The 24,603-nt window shown below is 37.2% G+C and overlaps 1 protein-coding gene across 5 annotated transcripts; it reads left to right on the top strand.

Moving 5' to 3' along the window:
• Positions 1-258: 258 nt before the first annotated feature.
• hsf1 (heat shock transcription factor 1) lies at positions 259-24,139 on the top strand. Of its 5 annotated transcripts, XR_008647898.2 has the most exons (16): positions 259-717; positions 3,069-3,177; positions 3,571-3,639; positions 3,755-3,891; positions 5,946-6,070; positions 12,092-12,167; positions 12,247-12,308; positions 12,428-12,515; positions 12,622-12,755; positions 12,982-13,215; positions 16,982-17,059; positions 17,522-17,627; positions 17,711-17,758; positions 19,992-20,058; positions 22,402-22,505; positions 22,590-22,807. XR_008647898.2 is itself a non-coding variant. In XM_055218971.2 (15 exons), the coding sequence occupies exons 1-15, from the start codon at positions 589-591 to the stop codon at positions 22,763-22,765; spliced, it is 1,638 nt and encodes a 545-aa protein (XP_055074946.1). In that variant the 5' UTR covers positions 259-588; the 3' UTR covers positions 22,766-24,139. The 5 variants fall into 5 exon arrangements, 4 of the variants coding, with proteins under 4 accessions (XP_055074946.1, XP_055074948.1, XP_055074949.1 ...); XM_055218971.2 differs by lacking the exon at positions 22,402-22,505 and having other exon boundaries at positions 22,590-24,139; XM_055218973.2 differs by lacking the exons at positions 16,982-17,059; positions 22,402-22,505 and having other exon boundaries at positions 22,590-24,139.
• Positions 24,140-24,603: the final 464 nt, after the last annotated feature.

Below are 24,603 nucleotides of genomic sequence, written 5' to 3' on the forward strand. Positions count from 1 at the left end.
TCTTAACGTTTTTCGAAATGCAACAATTTTGCATGTTATCGTAATTAAATATATATTTTTAAATACTTAAAATGTAATACTTTTGATTATGTATAATTGACGTTAATATTTAAAAGTGAACGCATACTGAAAAAATATATTCAAATAAAAAATAATTATTTGAGTTAAATTAAAACAAATTTGAAGCAATCAATATTTGCTTCCCCAATTATTTTAGTGCTTTAAAGTCTTTTAAACTTGCGTTTATCTGGTTTCCGTCGTCACTGTGACGCCATCAGAGAGCGACGTTATTCTGCGCCTGCTTGTGCTCTACGCAGTTCGTAGCGATCTGGATTTAATGGAAATTTCCACTTCGTCAACAACACCAAAACATTTATTCAGATTAATGTAATCAGAAATATCGATCTTTAAACGAAATCTGAACCGTCAGTGAAGAAAAGCAGACTCACAGTCGTGTATTTGAACGGAACAATTCGCGTTTGTGCAGAAACACGTTCGAGTTTGTTTGTAAGTTTGATCAGAATCAGCGACTCGTTAGAGAAGTTTTAGGACCGTAAATTATCTTTAAAAATAATCAATAAATCATCTATGATGGAGTATCACAGCGTCGGGCCAGGAGGAGTAATGGTTACTGGTAATAATGTACCTGCTTTTCTTACAAAACTCTGGACCCTGGTGGAGGATCCGGAGACAGATCTGTTAATCTGCTGGAGTCAGGTAAAATACCAGTTATTTATAGGTTTGGGTTTCTGAGGGGTTGAAGTTGGTAGGTTAAACGATTTTATTTATACTTCTTACAACCAATGTCATGACATAAACTCAGATTTGGAGGGGCGTTACACTAAATCCATTGTGTTGTTTGTTCAGTGAGGCCTTTGTTGTTGTTTGGGTTTGTTTATATCTGTTTATAATGTCGATTTATATGGCATGCGCCACTTCAGGCGTAAAACAGTGTATCACAACATACTGAAAAAAAAATGTAAATAACTGAATTAACTATAGATTAGGGCTGTGACGAAACACTTACTACACGAGATTGGGTTCATGAGAATGAGACGACATTTTTGCACATTTCAAAAAAATCCTTAATAATAAAATACATGAATGCAAAATACTCTTTCATTCAACTGAAATCACATAATTTTGAAAAAAATTTACCTTAATCTAGGACTGTCACTAACAATTGTTTTGGTAATAAATGATAAGTAATTTGACTTTTTTGGTAATAAAAATAGACATAAGTCAAAATGACACTATAATGATGAGGCAATAATAATTAGTATCAAAACCAAGTAAACAAGTGGTTTTATTAAACAAAAACATAAAACAACATTAGGATTATTATTAACAAGAGGGCGCCAACGGCAATTGTTATTTTATTTCTATTTTACATTAAGAATACGCTTTTTTGCACCAAACAACATTTAATCCACTTCATCTTTAAGATTTGTCCATTTCATAATAGAAATGGTACAGCCATTCATTGCAGTTCTTAAGCAAGAACATTTAGACATAAAGGGGCGGTTTTACGGACAGGTCTTATCCTGGTCCCAGACTAAAATGCATGTTTGTGCTGCCTTCATCCATAAAAACGTCTTGGCACTGACGTATCCTAACATATATCAGTGCCATTGTTTTGTCTCAGGATGTACACCAGTATTGTTTTTTGTAAGGTATGTTTGTAAAAACTACAAAAATGTCCAAATATAACTAAGGCCTAGTCTTGGATTCAGCTAAACCCTGTCTGGGAAACCGCCCCAATATCATGAAAACTCAGAGAAAGGGTTTAAATCGATGAGACGCAACACACAGTAATGATTAACAGTCAAACACAACACGCCTCAGAGACTTTAAGGGCCGTTTTTCCGGACAGGGATTAGATTATTCCTAGACTAAAGCAAATTTAAGAGCTGTCCAAACTAAAAAAACAACTTGCACTGACGTATCTTAAAACACATCAGTGCCCGTTGTTTTGCCTCAAAATGCAAACAAGTAATGTTTTTGTTTTGCCATGTTTGTTAAAACTAGTTATATTTCCTAATTAAACTAAGGCCTAGTCTTGGCTTAAGCTAATCCCTGTCTGGGAAACCACCCCTGTATGCATTCCCAAATGAACATTATTGGAAACAAGGGGGTTACTGTATTGCCTGATCATCGCATTAAATGACGTAATTGCTACTCGCTAAATCTCCTGAATGCGGCCACAATTTGAGACCATTTTTACACAGTGCAACCCGTTGCTCATGTGCGGCCTGCAAATTTGAATTTCGTTCACTATCTTCGGTAAGAATCGGTACTCTGAATCGGATGCAAAAATCCTGATCGGAGCATCCCTATTGGAAGCCTAAACAATAAACCACACGCAGGCTAAAAGGCTTCGCCACAAACTCAACTTAATGCTGATATCATAAGACAGCTTTTCTCCTTGACGAGACATTTAGTGATGTTTTAATATGGCACACCCCTCCTACTAATAGATGACTATTGTATGTCAGAGTAGTTTCATAGTTTGCTGATTTATATTTTAACTATTTATATGTTAAGAGTCATTGTAGTCATTACATTCAGTTTTACTTCATCATGGATTTTAGATAAGTGTCATGAGAGGTCTCAGAATCCGCAAATGTGAGCTTTTAGGGGTTTTAAACAAGATTAATGAGATGACTTTCAGGTTATTGGTTAATACACTGATTATAAATGCAATAAATTTACAGTTAAGTTCTGTTAAAGGGATAGTTCACCCTAACATTATGTCATTGTTCAAGTTGTTACAAACCTGTTTGTTCTGCTGAACACAAAAGAAAATATATTTGAAGAATGTTTGTAACAAATCTGGGGCACCATTGTCTTCCATTGTAGAAAAAATAATATGGAAGTGAATAGTGCACGAGATCTGTTTGGCACAATATCTTTCTTTGTGTTCAGCAGAGCAAAGAGATTTATACAGGTTTGGAACAACTTAAGGAGGGAGTAAATCATTAAAAAAACATTATTAATGGGTGAACTATCCCTTTAAGAAAAAGCTGTCTGTGTGTTTACTGTAGTAATACTTTCTGATCTGTTTTCAGAATGGAACCAGCTTCCATGTGTTTGATCAAGGCCGGTTCTCTAAAGAGGTTCTTCCGAAATACTTCAAGCACAATAATATGGCCAGTTTTGTTCGGCAGCTCAATATGTGTAAGTAATAAAAATTAAGTTTTGTTTTATGGTATAAGCTGTGTTTCATTACAGCCTAGATCATTTTATGCAGTTTGATCTGATGCGTGCTTGAGAAGATGCAGAATTATTAACTTAAGACTTTTGAGTAATCTTCTTATAATATGTTTACAGGTTACTACTTTTTCTAAAATTGCTATTAAAACATGCAAAATGTTTGATAGTTAGCATTAGCCCTGTATATATGTATGTACGGTCCTGGCTTGCTGTGGTCGACGGTAAAAATCCCAGGATGTCCTTCGGAAAAGAGTAGAGGTGTAACTCGGCATCCTGGCCAAATTTGCCCGTTGGCCTATTAATCATCTCCATATATACTGATTGGCTTTATCACTCTGTCTCCTCTCCACCAATAAGCTGGTGTGTGCTGGTCGTTCTGGCGCAGTATGGTTGCCGTCGCATCATCCAGGTGGATGCTGCACATATGTAAAGCGCTTTCAGTGCTGCCGAAATCAATGTGCTATAGAAATGTAACAAATTATTATCATTATTATTATTGAATTATATGTATTTTAAATGTATGTGTGTGTCCCGTTTCTAGATGGTTTCCGCAAAGTTGTCCACATCGAGCAGGGTGGGCTTGTAAAGCCGGAGAAAGATGACACAGAATTCCAGCATCCGTATTTTATCCGTGGGCAGGAGCATCTGCTGGAGAATATCAAGAGGAAGGTAACAACAGTAAGTAGAAATCCATCACATCTTGTGTATGTCCCTCATGAAACATCCGATTTAAAAACTGGGCTATATTTGTCCTCAGAGGACCTTGTGTTGCTCGCCTATAAACAGCCTCCTGGTTTTAATAATTCATTAGTCTTTAAAGGGCCTTTTGACAACAATCCAAAGCAGCTTACAGTATTCAGACTTGAGAGGGAGTCTGAGGTGATGTTCTTATGACGTCATCAAGGCTTTTGTCTCAGGAGTTTAGGGTTTGTGGGTACTTTCCTTTGGTTTAGTTTCGGCTTTGAGCCTGCATTATTTTCTCATAGTGGATTTTTTATAGTTAATAAAGTGGGATTATGAATGATCTGCTTTCACATTGAATTCCAGCTGTGGTCTTTCAACAGTAGTGTGTGTAATATATGTTCTGAACCGTGTGTTTCTATATGAGGTGTAAACTTGATGAACTTGTCTATATTTGCATGCTGTCGTTAGAAAAGTCATATTAAGTTTTTATGTAAAGTGCACATATTGCCGCAAGTTCCAGTTTGCATTAAAGAGCACCTATTATGTTGCTAAAACAACATTGTTTGGTGTAATACAATGTGTTCACGTGGTTTATTGTTCAAAAAACACATTATTTTACACATACTGTACATTGTTGCTCTTTTATGCCTTGCCTCCCTGAAACGTGTTGATTTTGTACAAAGCTTATCGATCTGAAAAGCACAGTGTCCTCCGATTGGCCAGCTACTCTGTACGTTGTGATTGGCCTGAAAACCTCTGACATCAGCTGGAAATGTGATGCTCATTACCATGTTTGAAAGATTCGCTCACAATGCAATGCTAACATGAGTTAACTTACATGCTGAGTCCAAAGTGGGCGGGATTATGATAATGACCGTTGTGTTCACGTCAACAGGTCCAGGAAGTAAACTGTTGCCTACAATTTGTGTGTTTGTTGTAGTCCAAGACTCGCGTCATCGTTTACTTTGGGATTTGTACTCTTTGCATATCGTTAACATGAACTAATACACACTTACACGCCAAAGGATGTAAAAATATCTAATTCTTAAATAAAATGCTTTTTCGTGATGAGCAAAATGACCCAAGAAAATAAGTCTAGTTTTTAGACCAAAATATCAAATTTAAGTGATTTTGTGCATAAAACAAGCAAAAAATAAATAAATAAATATGCCAATGGGGTAAGCAAATTTTTCTAGATTTTTCTTGAATTTAGTGTTTAAGAAAAATGTTCAAGATTTTTTTGCTTACCCCATTGGCAGATTTATTTTGTCTTAATAAACTAGACTTATTTTCTTAGGTCGTTTTGCTCATCAAGAAAAAGCATCTTAATTTAAGAATTTTTAAATATTTTTACTGAAAACAAGACAAAAATACGAAGAAAATTTTAGGCCAACAATACATTGTATGGAACGGTTCATGCGGACATTATAATCAGTAAAGATCGTGTTGCATGAAGATATTTAGTCAATTTCCTTCTGTTAATATATCAAAACTTAATTTTTGTGGGTGGATGCAGCTTCTAACGACTTTATTTGGGCAACTTCAAAGGCGATTTTCTCAATTTTGTGCACTCCATAGTTGCATCTTTGACAAATATTGTCCTAACATACATCAATGGAAAGCTTTAGACAATCAGCAGTTTGTAAATTTCCATTCAGCAGTCCTGCATCTTTTACTTGACTGGTTCAGTGCATTCAGTACAGCCATTATATCGGTGCTGCTGGTTTCCCCCGGCCCATTGGATCTGACAGATTGAGATAATCTTTATCTTCAGAGTTGATGGATGGCCATCTGGAGATGTTTGTATTATAGGTCTTGTGGCATTTTATCCAGCGTCTCTCTGATCCTCAAGATGAACTTTCCACTCTCCGATTTATAGCTTTCTTCTCCGGTTCTGTCCAAACGTCCAGCTCGGACGGATATCAAACCGTTAGCACATGCTTTCCACTGCGTGAGAGTTCACAAACGGGTCACTTACCTCTGCGGTCTCGCACACATACAGCTCGGTTCATATCTGACTTTGACGTTTTCATTGTGTCCTTCTGCAGGTGTCCAACATTAAGCACGAGGATCTGAAGGTCAACACCGATGACGTGTCCAAAATAATCACAGATGTCCAGCTCATGAAGGGCAAGCAGGAGTCGATGGATTCGAAAATCTGCACCCTCAAACAGTGAGCCACATAACACTTCACCAATAAAAACACTGGTTCACCATGACCAGCACTGGGTCACCATTACCAACACTGGGTCAACATGACTTCCTCTTTCTTTGTAGTTACTGAGAACAACTAAGATGTTTGTGTCAAATATGGGCATCAATGATGTGCGGGTCAATGTATAAACAACCGGCACCCGACCGACGTTTTCAACTAACATGCCCGCAACTCGGACCGCTAAAAAAATATTTCTACCCGACCCGTTTTCTGGACCGCATTTTTTAAAAGTAGTAATTGTTTAAATAGTTAATTGGCATCTTTATTTCAAACCACTCGACCGATCGTGACCTGAATATCATTAAAAATATTTTTGGATGCACCCGCTCACTTTACAGTTCACCGCATCACTTTTAACATTTTGGATTGTGAGCACGGTTGCTCATTTCACACTTGTAAAAAAATAATTATTTACTTTTTAATGTGATGTTACGTTACACACAACAACACTCTGGTGTCCTATTTGCAATATTTATGTCTTGTAAATATTTTGTCAAGTACTTTCTCATCAATTAAGAAAAAAAATGCTTCCCTGCCAATGACGAGTTTTTACTGCAATCCATATTTCTGCTATTATCCACTAGGTGGCTCTCTTACCCGAATGATAAAACACTGATGCATAAACTGATCCAAAAACAGTAACAACTCTGTGTATGTTTTGATCATCGCTCTGAATCTTAACAAAATTCCTTTACAAAAATGCAATTATCTCAGCTTTTTGCTTAAAATTTAGTATTTTTTGGAAACCTACCCATATTTGAGAGGTGATAAAAGAGAACAAATAAAGATGTTTTTTTTTAAAACAGAGGGTCTGATGTTTATATATTTACTTAAAATATATTAACCCGTTAATTGGCGCAGTGCCGTGAGCGGGACACCTATGTTTATTTCAATATTTTCTATGTAAATGTTAATCTATCACGACAAACTATATATTGTTGGAAAGGTCTAAGAATGTAGTTTTCATATTTCCAAACCTTTTAGCAGTAATAATTATGCAGTAACTGTAATTTATTCATTTGTGACACAAGTATGCAGCAAACCAGCACAAACCTCATTTTTTTGACAATTTTATGTATTAAAAATTATACTATATTGCTTTTTTATTTATTACAAATAAATGTAAACTGCTTTAAAAAAATTATATTTTCACCTCCAGACACTTCCCTAAAAAACGTTGAAGTGTCTTCTTTAAAACCAAAAATTACCAAAATTAAAACCAAAATTAGGCTTCTAGACCAAAAAAAAAAAATTATATTATAGTTATATTAATTTAAAGGTGTATATCACCTTTTCACCAACCCCCCACTCAAAAAGGGCTGCGCCAGTTAAAGGGTTAAACTTTTGTGCAAATCATAAAAACTGCTGGCGCTGGCTGGCAACTTTTTTAAAAAACGCTGGTGGGGAAAGAGTTAAAAGGGTATATTTATCAATATTATACATAACAAATGGTTTTTAGTTTGACCAATTTTCGGTTTGTCTCTATTACATTTATGTTATCAGGCTCGTATCGGCCACATTGTATTTTTTTTTATCAGCATTATGCCTGCACGATATTTTTTTTGGGGGGGGGGGGCTGACATAACGATGTTTTGTTTTTCTGCAATATAAATTGCGACGTGAGAAATACTGGATGACTTCACGTGATGGAATGTAAAATTCTGTTTGAGAGGATTTAACTTTTGCCTTGCATTTGTTGTATAGATCACAGATTTTTTACAGAGAATTGTCATTTAATGTGGTTTGAAATCAATTTCATGTAGTGTAACACTGGCAAAGGCATCCGAAATATGATATAAATGTTTTTAATATTCTACCATTTAACTATTGCAGAGGCGCATATTGTCATGTCGACGCCGATACAATATATTGTGCAGCCCTAATCTGCATCATAAACCCAGTTAGTCATCGGTCTGAAACAGCATATCGGCAGCTGATGTGAGGCTGTCAAAGGCATGTCATTCATTCATTCCCACAGTTTTACTGCTGGACGGGTCACTCGAGTTCCTCTTTGGCTTTTGACATGTTCACAGAGTCACATGATAAGCTGGTACACACAGGCAAAATTTAGCTGATGACCTCAGCATGGAAGCCACACCCACCTGAGTAACACCATAGGTGTTGACAATCAAGTCACACAGGTTTTTGAGAGTTAGTAATGGAGTGAAGAGATTTTAAATGGAGATTTATTTGAGAGAGGTCTGATCCCCTTACAGGAATCCACAGCTGCCCCTGTAAAAGCCCTCGTCCATCTGTTGTGGGGTGCGGGGGGGCAGGCGGGGCAACTTTTTTAAGAGGCTCTTACTGCACGCTGCTTTTTAACAGTCAAGCTGAGAGCTTCTCTGGGCCTTCATGACCACAGGAGACTTCATCAGGAAAAGTGTCATACACACTTAATATAATATATCATTTATAAATTAAAATCTGTTTATTATTTACAGTTCATAGTTTTGTTCAGCAGAAGGTCTTATGGTCCAGTGTCTTTCAGTCATATGTGTTAATGAAAAACAAACACAGCTGCTTGTGTCATTCATTTGACTCGTATTTATCTTCATCTTCTTTAACATTGTTGTGATGTGAATTTTTCTATTTATGGAACAACAGTGTGAATGTTCTGCAGTCTCTGATTGGTCATTTGTTTGTGGCCTTGTGAGGTCACATGTAAAACACAGTTTCAGTGCGGAGTTTAAGAGAGACAGACCTCCCTAAAACAATTCTGTGATCAATAATGACGCAAAACCCAGAAGCAAGTTAGTATATTAGCATTTCTGATTGCATTCTCCCAAAGTCAATGGAGTTTTGGTTAAATTCCTTCAATAAGTTATTGAGTCAGCATCAGCACCAGATATTCTCATGTTTTATTCTACGACATCAACAAAAAATCATCCTCTGAGTATTTCCTTATCAATGATCATGTTTTAAATGTGTTTAATAAAGTTTGAAAGAGCTGTTGGAAGCTCTGTGGTAATGACATTGATGTAGAGAGACCATGGTTAGATTTTCAATTTTAGTTAGCACATTTACACTTAAAAATCCCCAAAAATGTGTTAATCTGTGAAGATGATCTTGTAGGACAAAATGTGTAAGTGCCTTAAACACAAATCGATACTCCAAAAGTCTATGGGAAAAATGTCAAGGGAACAAGTTTCCTGCTAACTTTTGGGGTGGCCTACAAATATACGTCATCCCTGCGGCCAGTGTTGGAAGTAACGCATTACAAGTAATGGCATTATGTAATGATATTACTTTTCTGAAATATGGAGTAAAGCATTACTTTATAAATGTACACATTAATATTTGTGTTACTTTTTTCAAAAAGTAACGCAAGTTACTTTTCAGTTTAATTAATTTGATAAAAAAATAATGTACTGAATTAAACTGAGCATAGTCACATAGAGTTACTCACACTATGTGTGCGCGCCTGTGCAGGAACAGTTTGAGTCAGAAACTGAGATGGCAGGCCAGAGCTTAACATTTTTGCAATGGAAATGTGCAATTTCTGAATGCAGAACTTCTCAGTCATAAAAAACATCTGCAAGGCCTGAAAGAGATCAAACCTCAGCCAATGTAACAAAAAGTACCACAAGTATTATTTTCCATGAAAAGTAACTAAGTAACTCAATTAGTTACTTTTTTGAGGAGTAAAGGGCTCGTTATAGTCGTGCGTAGGTCCTACGGCGTAGCAGCGACGGCGTAGGTTCCGCGTCGGTTTTCATTTATACTTTTGCGTCGTCGTCCGTGTCGACGTGCAAACACACGCGCGACCGCTGGTAGGCAGTATCCACGCGTGTAACCACTGTAGCAGCACAAACGTGAAAGAAGAAGAAGCCTAGCAAGTTAACCCACAAACTAAGAAGAAACAGCAACTTGTTGTGTATAATTTGAGAAGACCAGCAATGATGGAAGTAAATAAACAGCGACTTTTGATGCAGTTTGAGTTAAATCACTCCTCATCTGACGCGCTGTTAAATTTTTTGTGAGGTGCGCGTCAGGCTACGGATAGCCTACGCCGAAGCTACGGCGTAGAACCTACGCACGACTATAAATCGCCCTTAACTTAATATTGCAATGCATTACTTTTAAAAATAACTTTCCCCAACACTGCCTGCAGCACTCTATTGAAAATAAAAGAAATATCCACTTTCATTAAAATCTGATAATTTAATCAATCCCATGTCATCAAGATGTTTGTCTTTTTTTTGTTCCGTTGAAAAGAAATTAAAGAGACATACCACTTTTTTTAAAATATGCTAATTTTCCAGTTCCCCTAGAGTTAAACATTAGTCTCTTACTGTTTTGAAATCCATTCAATCCATACTTGACTCTTCTGTAGTTACATCGTGTACTAACACCGACAGAAAATTAAAAGTTGTGAAAATTGCCCGAAAATAGTCCCCTTTCAATGGCAGGGTCTGTTTTCTGGCAGTGTGTAATATCACTACGCCTGCTGCATCCATGCTACATCAGCAAAGTTCTTGATTATTACACCAATTTGTGAGTATAGTTCCTAGCAACTTTTAATTTTCCGTCGGTCTTAGTACACGATGTAACTACAGAAGAGTCAAGTTTTAAATAGGAAAAATATCGAAACTCTTTGGTTCCTTTTGAGCGCAATGCTAATGGTCTAATCAGATTGTGCTAAGCTATGCTAAAAGTTCTAGCGCCAGACCTGGAGATCAGCTGAATGGATTCCAAAACGGTAAAAATCAAATGTTTAACTCTAGGGGAGCTGGAAAAACATTTCAGGATTTTTCTCCATATAGTGGACTTTAACAGTTTATGGTTTCAATGCTGTTTCAAAGGGCTCTAAACTAGGGATGCTCCGATCGATCGGCCAATAATGCTTGCTATGCGCCCAGGGGGTGCTCTTGTGCAGATACTCAAAATGAGGTGTAGACGAAGAACAATACACACACAGCTTAAGGATATATTTATATTGCTGTTTTTCAAACCTTTTCAGGTATTTTCATGATAATAAAGAATATGTATAATGATTATGTTTGACGAGTGTTGCTTTTTCAAATGCATGTTATAAATGATTCAAACTAACAGTGATTTCAGATCGATAAGGACTTACTGATCAAAAGCCATAGTACATGAAATGGCTGGGAGTAAGATCGGCTGTGCGATTCAGAATAGTGATAGGCTACGTATTTTTAGTCGATATTGGCATTGATCTATGCATCCATACTCTAAACGATCCCAAAGTGTCTTACCTAGCCAAACCATCCTCATTTTCACCAAAAAATAAGTACTTTTTAACCACAACTTCTCGTCTTGCACTAGCCGTGTGACACGCCGGCGTGACCTTACGTATTACGCAATCATGTTGAAAGGTCACGCATGGCGTATGTGAAACTACCGCTCCAGTGTTTATAAGTGTTTGCCGCGGCAATGCTCAATTTGCGCCATTTGCGCGAACTAGACGCGCGAATGAGGCGGAATCGCGTCTACCGTGGCGCGCAAAATGCCTAATTTGCCCCGCGAGACCTCCAGACACGCGTCAACGCGTCTTCACGTTGACTTAACATTGAAATCACTTGGCGCCTCTACTGCGGCTTTTGTGAACGCAGCATTAGAGCTTTTAAAGATGCACTGAAACTGTAAACTTTTGAGGTTCACTAAAGTCCACTATATGAAGAAAAATCCTGCAATGTTTCCCTCAAAAAACTTAATTTCTTTTCGACTAAACAAAGAAAGACATAAAAATCTTGGATGAGATGGGGGTGAGTTAATTATCAGATTTTTTGTGAAAGTGGAATCATCATTTAATGTACTACAAAAATATTACACATTATTTGTTTTTTTTAAACATCATTACAATTGAAGATCTTGAAGATCTTCTGAAGTCTCTGACACGCTCAAGGAAATAAGATGCATAATAAAATCAATGTCTTGCTTTTTGTTTCTCTCTCTGTCTATCTGTCTGTCTGTCTCTATCTCCTTCTTTCTCCCTGTCTGTCTGTCTGTCTTTCTCAGTGAGAATGAAGCTCTGTGGAGAGAAGTGGCCAGTCTGAGACAGAAACACTCTCAGCAACAGAAAGTCGTCAATAAGGTGAAATCCAAAAGACAATCGACAGAAATATCAAACATGTGAAACTCTTGATGTTAAACTCTTTCATCTGCATTCACAGCTCATTCAGTTTCTCCTCACACTGGCGCGATCCAACAGAGTCCTGGGAGTCAAACGAAAGATGTACGTTTCCAGTTTAAAATCTATCCTTATATAAAAAAAAATTTGTTTCTGTCTATCTTTATACCTGTTTATATATAAGATATATCTGATTTATTCTGTCTTTCTGTGTTTGTTCACAGACCTCTCATGTTGAATGACAGCAGTACCACACATTCGATTCCCAAATACTCCAGACAGTTTTCCCTGGAGTCTTCTCCTGCTATGTCTGTGAGCAATGCACCTGCTGTCCTATAACTCTCTCCTGAATTTAACAATCATTACTCAACTAGTTATGTCGTTGATATGTAATATTGCTTAATGTGTGTGTTTCCAGCCCTCCACTACAGCTTTCACGGGGACAGGCGTCTTCGCCTCTGAAATGCCTGTGAACACGGGGCCAATTATATCTGACATCACTGACCTTGCACAGTCCAACCCTGTGGCCACAGAAGAATGGATTGAAGACAGGCAAGTGTTTGTTTTTTGTCTCATAGGTGCTGTGATTGAATCTCACATTAGCCTGTCAAGTGCATGTCCTGGTTCAAAAGAAATCAAAAAGTAAGATACTATAATTTGTTTAAGGAAATTTCTCGAACCATACAGGTTCAGGAAAATGTCATCTTTAAAGCTTTTCAATAACAATAGAAAAGATGACAAATAGAAATTATTACAAACAAACTTTTTAACATCACAGAACAAGCCCATTGGTTCACATCAAGGAGGAGCCGTCAAGCCCCGCCCACAGCCCTGAAGTAGAGGAGCTGTGTCCTGTGGAAGTGGAAGTAGAGGCGGCGTCAAGCATACCTGTGGACACGCCCCTTTCTCCCACAACCTTCATCAATTCAATCCTTCAGGAGAGCGAGCCCATCACGGCCCCGAGCCCACCGCCCATCGAGCAGAAGTGTCTGAGCATCGCCTGCTTGGACAAGTGAGTGTTTACTTTTACAAAACAATACCGCACATGTCCTTTAAAGTTGAACAGTTTGTTCTTTTATATTAAAGTGATTATAGCGAATTTAGGGGGTGTAGTTACCAAAAAATAAACGTACATGATCACTTTGTCCCATGGAGCACAAAAGGACCTGTCTAGCGTGATATGAAACGACGAATGGAACAGGTCTGAACTTTTTCAAGTGTGAGTTTGATAGTTACGATATGAGGCGAGTTGTCCGATCCTAACCTGCTAACTTTATCTCGTTTTAAAGGCTGCATTCTCCTAATGTCGCATTTGTTGGTAGTATACATTAGATTATATAATTGCAGGTACAATTCGTGTCCAAAATTATAATTTTTTGGCTATTTAATAATTTGTAAGGATGTAACAATATATTTCGTGTCCCATTAAAAAGACCTGTTTAAAATCGATTCTGAATCGCAAGGCTGCGATTCTGTGTTTCATGCGCAGCTTGTGTGTGTACTATGGCAGTAGGAAGTCCTTATTAATCTAAAATCATTATGAGTCCGAGTCGTTTATAACGTGCATTTAAAAAAGCAACACTCGTTATACAAAAACATTCAAACTATTCTTTATTATCATGAAAATACCTGAAACAATTTGAAGAACGGCGATATAAATATTCTTATAGACATTTCCTGAAATAGTGTTTGTAATGGGACTTCCTCTGTGGCACAAATGGAGTTTCTGCACGAGAGCGCCCTCTGGCTTTGGGATGTGCTGGGATTTCACCGTAATTCATTCAACTTCATTCATTGAGAAAACGCGCATTTGCACAATTAATCGTTACAGCCCTAAAAATTTGGTACTCATTGTCATGGATCACAAGATACAGGCCATAACAATATATTATTCATTGTAAGTATCTTATACAGCTAATAATGATTTCCTGATTTCCGAAAGTTTGACGTTACAGAATTGATACTGTCTAGTTCTGCCTTTTTTAAACGGTGTCGATTTTTACAAAGCATGGCATGCTCTGATTGGCCAGCTATTCAGTGAGTTGTGATTGGCCGAATACCTCAACCGTGTGACAGAAATGTTACACCCCCTTTACCTATTTGGAACATTAGCTCCCAAAGCACAGCATCTCTGCGAAATGGCGGTGGCAACAATACTACAGCGGGGAAAAAAGATAAGCCCGCTTTCTTTGTGTATACATTTGGGCGGTGTTATGAAAAACGCGCACAGTGACGTAGATATTTTTAGTGTTTAAGACTTAAAATGACTTTACAGATCTTCTATATGCACAAACAGCTTTTAAAACTCCAAAGACAAAAGAAAACATGAAATTGCATCATATGACCCGTTTAAGACACTTTTTACAGAAAATGTTATATTGTTGTGGCCTGTAACATGCACAGAATTTTGTCAATCCGACTGAATTTATTCTGATTGCTGATAACAAAATTATAGTTTACAAGCACCCTAAACATTGCAATCTGATTAAAATGTTACATGTACATTTTATATAAACCTAATCAAACCATATGTCTGCGCAAGCGCACAGCCAGGGTTGCCAGATTCTCGTATCAAAACCATCCCAATGGACATTCAAAACTAGCCCAAAAGCTTTCCAATGACTATTCACAGCTCAAATAGCAATAACTAAAATTCCTTTCATCTTTAACACGCAGAAACAAAATCAGCTCGCCAAAACAGTTTAAAAGTAGCCGAATCTAAAGTCCGCAAAAAAGCAGAGGACCTGGCAACGCAGTGCACAGCACCTTTCGTTGAGTTCATGCTTTATCTCTGATAAATTTACAAAGTCAAAGTTAAGTTGGAGAAAGTTGCTCTTAAGAAGTTTTCAGATAAAGGCAATGAAAAAACACTTTCCGAAAGGCGCACAACGCTATTTTATTTCTTTATATAATGTTATGAAAGACATGAACGCTGCAGAATGTTCAGCGTGTGACCCCATTACCTTAATAATGCGTGTTGTCTTCACATTGTGTTTCTGTGATGAGAATCATGTGATGCGTAAAAAATAAGAGGTAAATATAAGACGAGAACTTAAGCACAATTCTTCTGCACATGTGCACAAGTTATTTTTGCATTTGGTTGAAAATATTACAATTTACGAGTTTACATGCATACTTTTCTCCTGACGATCGGATCACAGATCAGACTCAAAATTTGCATCCGAATGACCTTAATCGTATTGATTTAGGGTGTTTACATGAAGGCTTTTCAATCCGATTGAGCCATCAATACCAATACAAACAGATTATTTGGTTGCATGTAAATGTAGCTATTGAGTGCTTAATGATTAAAATACTAAAAATGTGAAAATGATGTTGGACACCAAATGTATACCTACTACAATTATATAATCACCCACATGGGATATTCGTCGACTTCAGGAAAATATTAAATGAACATTTAAATGACGTTTATTCCTCATGAGGCATAATCACTGTCATTTCTTTCTTACATTAAAACGTTATTGTTGCTTTTCTGAAATAAGACCTCAGTGATTTATACGCTGACAAATGAGACCTCCAGAGGACCCAGGCTTCAAAATGAGACGTCAGTGGAAATTACAACAATTCAGTTCCAGTCCTGGTCCAACACACCTGCCTGTATTGTCCCAGCTGGGATTTTACGTGCATTTTGAAGTATCGAATAAGAAACGCCAAATTTCGAATTAAAATCCTATAATTCGCAAAAAAGTAGCTTGAAGTGATTTTTGATTTATGCATTTGATTAGATTTTTGCATTTGCTGAATAAATTCTGACGTAGCAAACATGACGTTGTCTTTCCTATATATGGGGCTCGACGTCGTTTTAATGCCCTTGCTGTTAGTGCCTGCATCAAAAATACTGCATTCCTTCTTCCGTGCACAACATTTAGTTTAGCAATTACAAGCTGTACTACTAGTAAATTCATAACTTGCCCAATTGTAACTAAATGTAGTCCCGTCTCCTGTCCTGTTTTATTTATTGTTTGTTAGTAGGTTACCAATAACACTGTCGTTCGAAATAGAAATGGATGGAAACGCACCTAATTCCCATTTTAATTTTTATGCAAATTTCGAATTTGCTTTACGTTTGGATGGAAACCCAGACCTTATGACTCTCACTAAAAAAACATCTTTTGTGTTCCATGAGAAAAGTGACACGGGTGAAATGTTAAACACTTCTTTTACAAATAAAACAAATCAAACTGGACAGCTGAAAAACTAATGTTTGGGTTTGATTTTAAAGTCATGTAACGGGCAGACGCATCGCTCCTCTTAACTAACTCTTCAGCTGGACTTGTTTGTAGAGTTTGGCTGCTTGGTTTAGTCTGGCAGGCTGATGTAGTGACTAATCCTAATGTTTTTCCAGAAAGCCAGTACATTATTTCATGTTTCTATATCTCTTTGCCCATATGGCACTGAATTTAAGAGTCTTTAGTTTTTAATATGTCAGTAAAGTGCTAACGTATACCTGAATGTTCAGCAAACTAGCCAAAGCTGTCCGACGTTTCCTTCAACTTGATCTTTAATTGAATTTCCTTAAAGCCGGATTAGATTAGGATGGATTAGAAAAAAGCTTTTAGTTTTGTACACCTAATAAATGTTCATTGGAGCAATTGTTTTAACAGTCCTCGCCAACATGTACAAGCACTGGATGATGTCTGGCAGCTATAAATCTCGTTCTGAATGATCTGCGATTCGACTCTACACTCCAGGCCCGGTTTAATGTCTATAGCGCCCCCTACTGCTGTATCCATGTTGTGCTTCTGTCTTTTCAGTTATCCTCAGATGTCTGAGATCTGTCGCTTTTTCTCCAGCCTCCCCACCTCTTCTCTTCACCTCAGGCCTCATTCCGGGTCAGCATTTCAGTCGCCCGAGCCGTCCCCAGAACGCCTGACGCTGTGCTTGATCGGATTGAATCTAACCACACTTAGCTCATGTTCCCGATTGATCTGCCATAGTCATTCTTGATGCTGATTGGTCCGCTCAGGAGTGCTGGTGGCTGTCGCAGGGTGTCCTTAGTTTAAGTGCTTCGATTGATGTGGAGTGTGGCATGGCACGTAAACAGTAGCGCATATACAATACATTACCCAATCACCATTTGATCCCCGTTCCCCTCCTGCCTCTGATTGGATGCTAATGTGATGAGGTCAGCAGCCCACCTTGTCCCTCATCATCACAGTTTTGATCTTTCTGGGGACCGGCCTCTGAGGAGTGTGTTTAAATGCTTTCTGGTTATAGAAATGAGCTTTGGTCTACGTTGAGTCCGATGTGTTTAAAGAACATGAGAAGTTATTTTCTCTGTTTTTTCACTGCAGGACTGAACTCAGTGATCATCTGGAGAGCATCGATCACGGCCTGGAGAACCTTCAGCAGATCCTAAACGCTCAGTCTATTAATTTCGACAGCTCACCCTTGTTTGATGTAAATATTTCAATGCGCTCTTATCATAGATGTGATGACTTATGATTTGAAAATATTCTTAAACGGATCGTTGTGTTTTATAGATTTTCACATCTGCTGCCGCCGACGTGGATCTCGACAGCCTGGCCAGTGTAAGTTTGTGAAACGCCGTCATTTTTCTATTTATAATTTTTTTATTTTATGTAGTACTCTTGGCTTAACATTGAGAACACAGACTTTTTAACCAGTTTATTGTTTACTATTGAAGAATTAGTCAATTTTCTTAAAAAAAAAAAAAACTGGTGGTTTGCTCACCACCATGTCATCCGGGGTGTTGATGTCTTTCTTTGTTCAGTCAGGCGGAAATTTTTTGAGGAGAACTTTCCATGATTTTTCTCATTTTAAAGGTGCAGTAATTTTTAGAAGGATCTCTTGACAGAAATGCAAAATAATATACAAAACTATATTATCAGGGGTGAATAAAGTTCTTTCATAATGAACCGTTATGTCTTTTATTACCTTGGAATGAGATGTGTTTATCTCCATACACCGAGGGTCCCCTTACATGGAAGTCGACATTTTGTGCCGCCATTTTTGTACAGAAGCCCTTAATGGATTTTTTTTTACTAAGTTGTCTCCAACGATGACATGTTTGTCCGGTGCCGGCTACCGTAGCTTCTCTATGCGTTTCAAAAGCGAGGGGTGAGCAGTGGACTAAGCCGTTGGTTGCAACCTCACCACTAGATGGCGCTAAAATTTACACACTGCACCTTTAATGGACCCCAACACTTAGCAGTTTTGGTGCAGTTTAAATTTGCAGTTTCAAAAGGATCTCAAATGAGGCATAAGTGTCTTATCTAGAGAAACGATTGTCATTTTTGACACGAAAAAAAAGCACTTTTGGACCACTTCTCGTCTTCCTCCGGTCCTGTGGCGCGCCGGTGCGACCTCACGTAATTGCGTAGTGATGTTGAAAGGTCACTTGTTACATTTTATATATATGAAACGCACATTTGCGGATCATTTTAAACTGACACACAGACATTATTTGGTATCATTCGACATACAACAACATTGGACTGGTCCTCTTTCTCCACACTTGTAAACACTGAGGCGTAGTTTCGCATACATCATCCGTGACCTCTTGACGTGATGGCGTATTGCGTGAGGTCGCGCTGGCGCGTCACAGGACCGGAGGAGGATGAAAAGTTGTGGTTTGGGGGTGAATGTTTTTTGTTTTTCTTGCCAAAAATGACGGTTGTTTCGTTGGATGGGACCCTTGTGCCTCGTTGAGATCGTCCTTTGAGGCTGCAATTTTGAACTGCATTGGAACTGTTACGTATTGGTGTCCATTAAAATGAGAAAAGTCCTGGAATGTTTTCCTCAAAAAACTTGTTCTTGAATGAACAGGGACAGACATCAACATTTTGGATGACATGGTGGTAAATTATCTGGATTTTTTTAAGAAAATGGCTTAAACTCAAAGTGCAGTTCAGTCATTTATGTTAATCTAAGCTCGTATGTTATAAACATCGCTGTCATGATGAAAGTAACTAAATGCAAAGATTGTAAACAATCTTGTCTGACCCGTTCACCAGAAAGTATTTGGCATAGTGTCAAACAGAATTTGCGTTAGACTTTTTTACTGTCCTTCATTTTGAAGGACATGGCCATAAAAATTCTGTCCTAATCAATTATTATATGTCATTGCATATTTCAATGATAATAATTAATAGCTTCTGTTTTCATTTTTAATCAGGAACTTATAAGCTAAGCATATGAATACGAATAAATGCTTGTTTTTTCTGCAGTGACAGCGGACTGAGCGGAGGGGTTAAAAAAACGCCACCTTTGTGCCTGAACAGGCAAATATGAACAAATCAAATTACAAGACACTACTGCGATTAAAATATCAACAAACGTGTAAAAATCTCAATTGAACTAAACTCAAATGACTTTCTGTATGACACTGACTGTACTGGATCTGTAATCCTGATCCGCATTGAATAAACGCATTAAGGCAGATTAATGTCATTTAGATTTTATGTCTTTACAGATGACATCACACTGAAGTGTGTTATACTTCAGCAGCACTGCGCAGATCTATCAGCGGATGACATCAGAGTCTTGCGAGAGAGTTTCGAGACCAGTTCTTACTAATCGCTCTCTCGCAGAACTTCTTGTAGATCAGTCTGCGCAGCGCTGCATTTAGTGAAATGTTCATCAAATAAATAAAGGCAGAAGTTTTGTATCTAGTGTGTAGTGTTACGTTTTTGTAGTATATAAAACTGATTTCAGAGCATGTGATTTGCAGGAAAGCATTTTGTTTTTTCTTTCATTCACATTATTCATTTATGTAAACAACAATCTATGGTGCTGTTACAGATCCAGGATCTTCTATCTCCTGATCCAGTGAAAGAAACGGACTCCGCTGCAGACTCATCTGATTCAGGTATTTCAGTTTAAAACATCAACATTCGCAGCATTTGTTGTAGGGCTGCGTAACGATTAATCGCAACTAATCGTTTGCAGAATAAAAGTGTGTGTATTGTGTATAATAATAATACTAATAATAATGGAGAGATAAACACACACACATGCATGTGTATATATTTAAGAAAAATATACATTTATATATAATTTAATATTAATTAGGATTTTTTTCTTAAAATTATACATGCATGTGTGTGTTTATAATGCATAATTATTATACACGCACATATGTGATATAAACTTTTATTCTGCAAACCATTAGTTGTTATTAATCGTTATGCAGCCTTAATTTGTTGTGTGATATTCTCTGATCAAGCAATATGAAGGTGTCTTTAGTGATGGCGAAGTGAAGCTTTCTTGAACCACCAAAGCTTTGGCACAATTGTATCAGAAAAAGATTCATTACTCAAAGCTTTTCAAATCAGAGCTCGACGAGGACCTCTGCTGGTGAAAGTGGGGGAAAGCGCCGTGTCCCAAAATGTTTTACAACCATCTCAAAAGCAAAAAAATTATTAATGGAAAGATGAATACATTTATGAATTTATATATTAAATACATGATAACAATCCATTGCGTACTCAAGATTTTGTACTGTGAATGTCGAAATTTAAACAATAAGTAATTTAAACAAATCAAAAACACAAATAAAGGAAGAGGATGTTAATAAATGCAGGTGCACACACACAAAGTCATACACACATTATTTATTTCCAGCTTTTTACACTACTATCCAAAAAAAAAAAAAATGACATGACTGCTGATTGGTGCGCACGGCAGTGAACAGATATATGCTACAATTAATGATAAAAATTAGGCATAACAAATAATATGTGACACTTATGTTGACACAAACCGGACATCCCAGTATAGGCTACTTGATGGAAGATATGAAAATATAAAAATTTTAGGCTTAAATATAAGGCTTCACCCCAAAAGCCAAATATGTTATCAACTTCTATCAAACTATAAACTTTTGCAACACAACAGAAAATGAATATGCAAAACAATACACCTTAACAACCCACAAGGGCGCTCCCTGTGTCAAGCATTGAATAAAAAAAAATGAAGCAGTCACGTGGGAGTGTGTGAAACGAAGCTTTGGACGTCATTGGTCACATGATTTTGTTAGCAACGATACAACGCTTAACTAAATATTGTTTCTTTTCCTTTTTTCTTTTTTTTCACGCATACATCACAGCTTTGGTGTCACGTCTAACATCACTAGATGTGTTGTCTCAAATGTGGATAAGACTTTATTGACAGTCATTTATAATTAAATAAATTGTAGACAATCATCAATATTAAATTAAGAGTTATTCATGAGCAGATTTTTACTTTCATTACTTGGTTACTGTAACCATATACTGTAAAAAAAATAGACGTAGTGTTCGTGACATCACCCATAGATTTGTGAAGAGCTTTTCTGAAGCCAGTAGTGAGCGGAGCCTGCCGTCGCCATCTTGTCTGCGCATCACCGTGCATCACTCGTGGATAACCAAAAATGGATAAAGAGGCGAGGTTTGGGTGAAGCTGAAGTGGCTGAAACCACGCCCCCCTAGCTCAACTCTAGTGACAGCAGTGGCAGGCCAACCGGCCACGCCCTTAATTATGCAGAACTTTAAGGCTTATTATAATTTAAACGAATGAGTTGCAAAAAAAATTCACCTTCCTTAAAGTTGTCATGAAGGGCAAAATTAACTATATAGACAAAAAACACTTTTGTACCAGGCTATAAACTTGAGCATTTTAACATGGGGGGCCTATGGGAATTGACTCCCTTGCCTCTAGTGGCCAGTCGATGAATTGCATTTGAAGTCACTTCCGTATTGGCTTCATCAGAGAGATCGAAAGGTTGCCCCTCGAATGCAACGCTGCCTTGGATTTTGTCAAAATCATTTTGTTTAATGTAGTAACAAACATTACACTACAAATGCTGATATTACCAGATATACTTGCATTAAATTTATGTATGTTTAGTTCTTAAGTAAAAATCTGTGTTAAAGTCCCCCTGTAGTAAACATAACATAGTATAGCGTCATAACAGTGCATATGTGAAAGATTTTCCTGTGAAAGATTTAAAACAACTTTAATATAACTCTACACCCTTGCCTCATTAAATATGAGTGTATCAATGAATATGCTAATTAGCCCCCGCCCCTCTTCAATCGCGCAGCTTGGCGCACCACCCCTTTTTTTAGTACTGATGTGCAATCGAGTCGTCCAAACATAACATCTATAGCTCGAGCTACTTATCCACTCGTTCAATTGTGATGATGTTATTGGTTACATGTTTGTGACGTAGGAAACCAAGGCGATTTCAATCCGTGGGAATGAGTCTGTCTTTGGAAACTCAAATTTTGTGGAGAAAATACTCAGCAATGCTGATGAATGATGAATTAGCACATGGTTCGTCTTAAAGCATAATAAAAACACCACAGAGACATATAAACAACAATAAAAACTTGATTTAACTTGAATATTTTCTTTCAGGTAAGCAGTTAGTTCAATACACGGCTCAGCCCCTCATTCTTCCCGACCCCATCGCCACGGAAACCACTGGGAATGAGTTGCCCATTCTTCTTGAGCTGGAGGACGACTCTTATTTTGAAACTGAACCTGCTGAAGACCCGACCATGTCCCTTTTGAACTTCTCCTCGTCCCCGTAACCCAAGACCCTAAACTATTATAGAGAGTTGCATTTGAAAAGGGATTTTTGTCTGTGTGGGTTTTGTAATATTTTATTCTCTGCATTTTATTTTTTGGTCACATCAAGGCTAGCCATGGTAATATTACACAATATTTCACTTTTAGTCTGAGGAGGTTTTTCTTAAAACCAATAGAGAAAATTCAGTATTCCTTTCAGAGAATTAACACATCAAAATACGAAGGTTGTACTTCCTGTAGTTTGTCATTCAGATCTGATTCATCCAAAAACTTGTTGATATTTTGACCACACTTGAATGGTTTTATATTAAGAGAGGTGTTGCTACAGTATACAACATTATAAACATGTTTGATGAGCATATACACCCGTGTATGAAATCCTGAGTTCATTTTCCTGCTGGTCTGGTTGAATATTATTATCAAATGTTTGACACCCGGGTCTCATCCTGTCGACTACGCCAAGTTTTTAATATTTCTTTTGCAGTATGTAACGTTGTATCATCTCATAGATGTGAGGTTAAAGCAAAAAATTGTAAATATATATATATAAATACAGAGAAACAACACAACAATTGTGTTGTAATTCATTCAGCACCTTCGTTAGCCGGAAAACATGTTTGATCTGATCAGACAAACATATAACAGACAGTAAATTAATGTTACCTAAACCTGTCTAGCACTCACCCGCTGTCTTTAAAGCCATAGCTGTTACTCATCATATAACGTTTGATGTTGGATAATAATGATGATGGATATGTTTTACGACAAATATGCCAGTTGAATGTGCATATGTAGTAACATTTTGTATTAAAATAAGTCTCTATTTAACATTGCAGCCACAACAAGATGATCAGTGTATATAAGAGATCCAGACATATTTAAATATATAAGCTGTTTTCCTGACAGAACACACTGTTTTGAATTACATATTTCACATGACTGAAATCTTCAACAGATGTAATATTTAATTGGCAGGTTTATTCGTTTTGTTTTTCTTTAATAACAGGAGTTTGTATAATGGCACCCATCACCTCGGTACAGGAATTGATTTAATAACAATTGAATTTGAAGATTTGTGCAATAATTCACATCTTTGCGTGCTTTGCATACTAAAACACCAAAATTAAACTTGTATTATTTTGTGTGATTTGTACACATGTTGAGCCCTAGAGACTTGTATTAGATTATTTTTGGATGGTGGTTGCAGGAGATGAACTAGGAGACGAATGTCAAATCATCTTTATCAGTCATAATTTTAGTCATTGGATGACTGTCATAACCAGAGAGACATTAATATTAGACAAATTATTTTATTACGCATGTGAACAACACTTTGTGTATTGGTATGTTTTAAATAAAATGTTTTTGAAAGTAAATGCAAGTTTGTTTATTTGAAGAGAACTGGAGGAGTCACGCATGCTTTTTAGGTCTGGTCTTCTCTACAGGGTTCCTACTAGTATTTGAAATCCTTGAAAGTTTGTGAATCTGGGGGGAAATTTCAAGGCCCTGGAAAGTTTTTGAAAATATACATGCATATATACAGGTCATTGAAAGTGCGTGAATCAATTTTATGCAAGAAGTTTTCTGGAAAAAATCCATATTATTCTCTGTGTAGTGTAGGATAATATCATTAAATTCTAGACTTTTTTTAAAGCACACGTGCTAAACTGTTCACTTTAAATGCTTATATCTTCTGTGTGCGAATGTTGATTCATATCAAAATGCTTTTTTGCATAGTTGTGTTTGAGACATGAAAACGTCTCGGGTTACGTATGTAACTGTTGTTCCCTGAGAAGGGAACGAGACGCTGCGTCTCCCTTGCTATACTTCCCTGTAATGT

This window comes from Misgurnus anguillicaudatus, chromosome 20 (genome assembly GCF_027580225.2).
Source record: "Misgurnus anguillicaudatus chromosome 20, ASM2758022v2, whole genome shotgun sequence".
Lineage (NCBI taxonomy): Eukaryota > Metazoa > Chordata > Actinopteri > Cypriniformes > Cobitidae > Misgurnus > Misgurnus anguillicaudatus.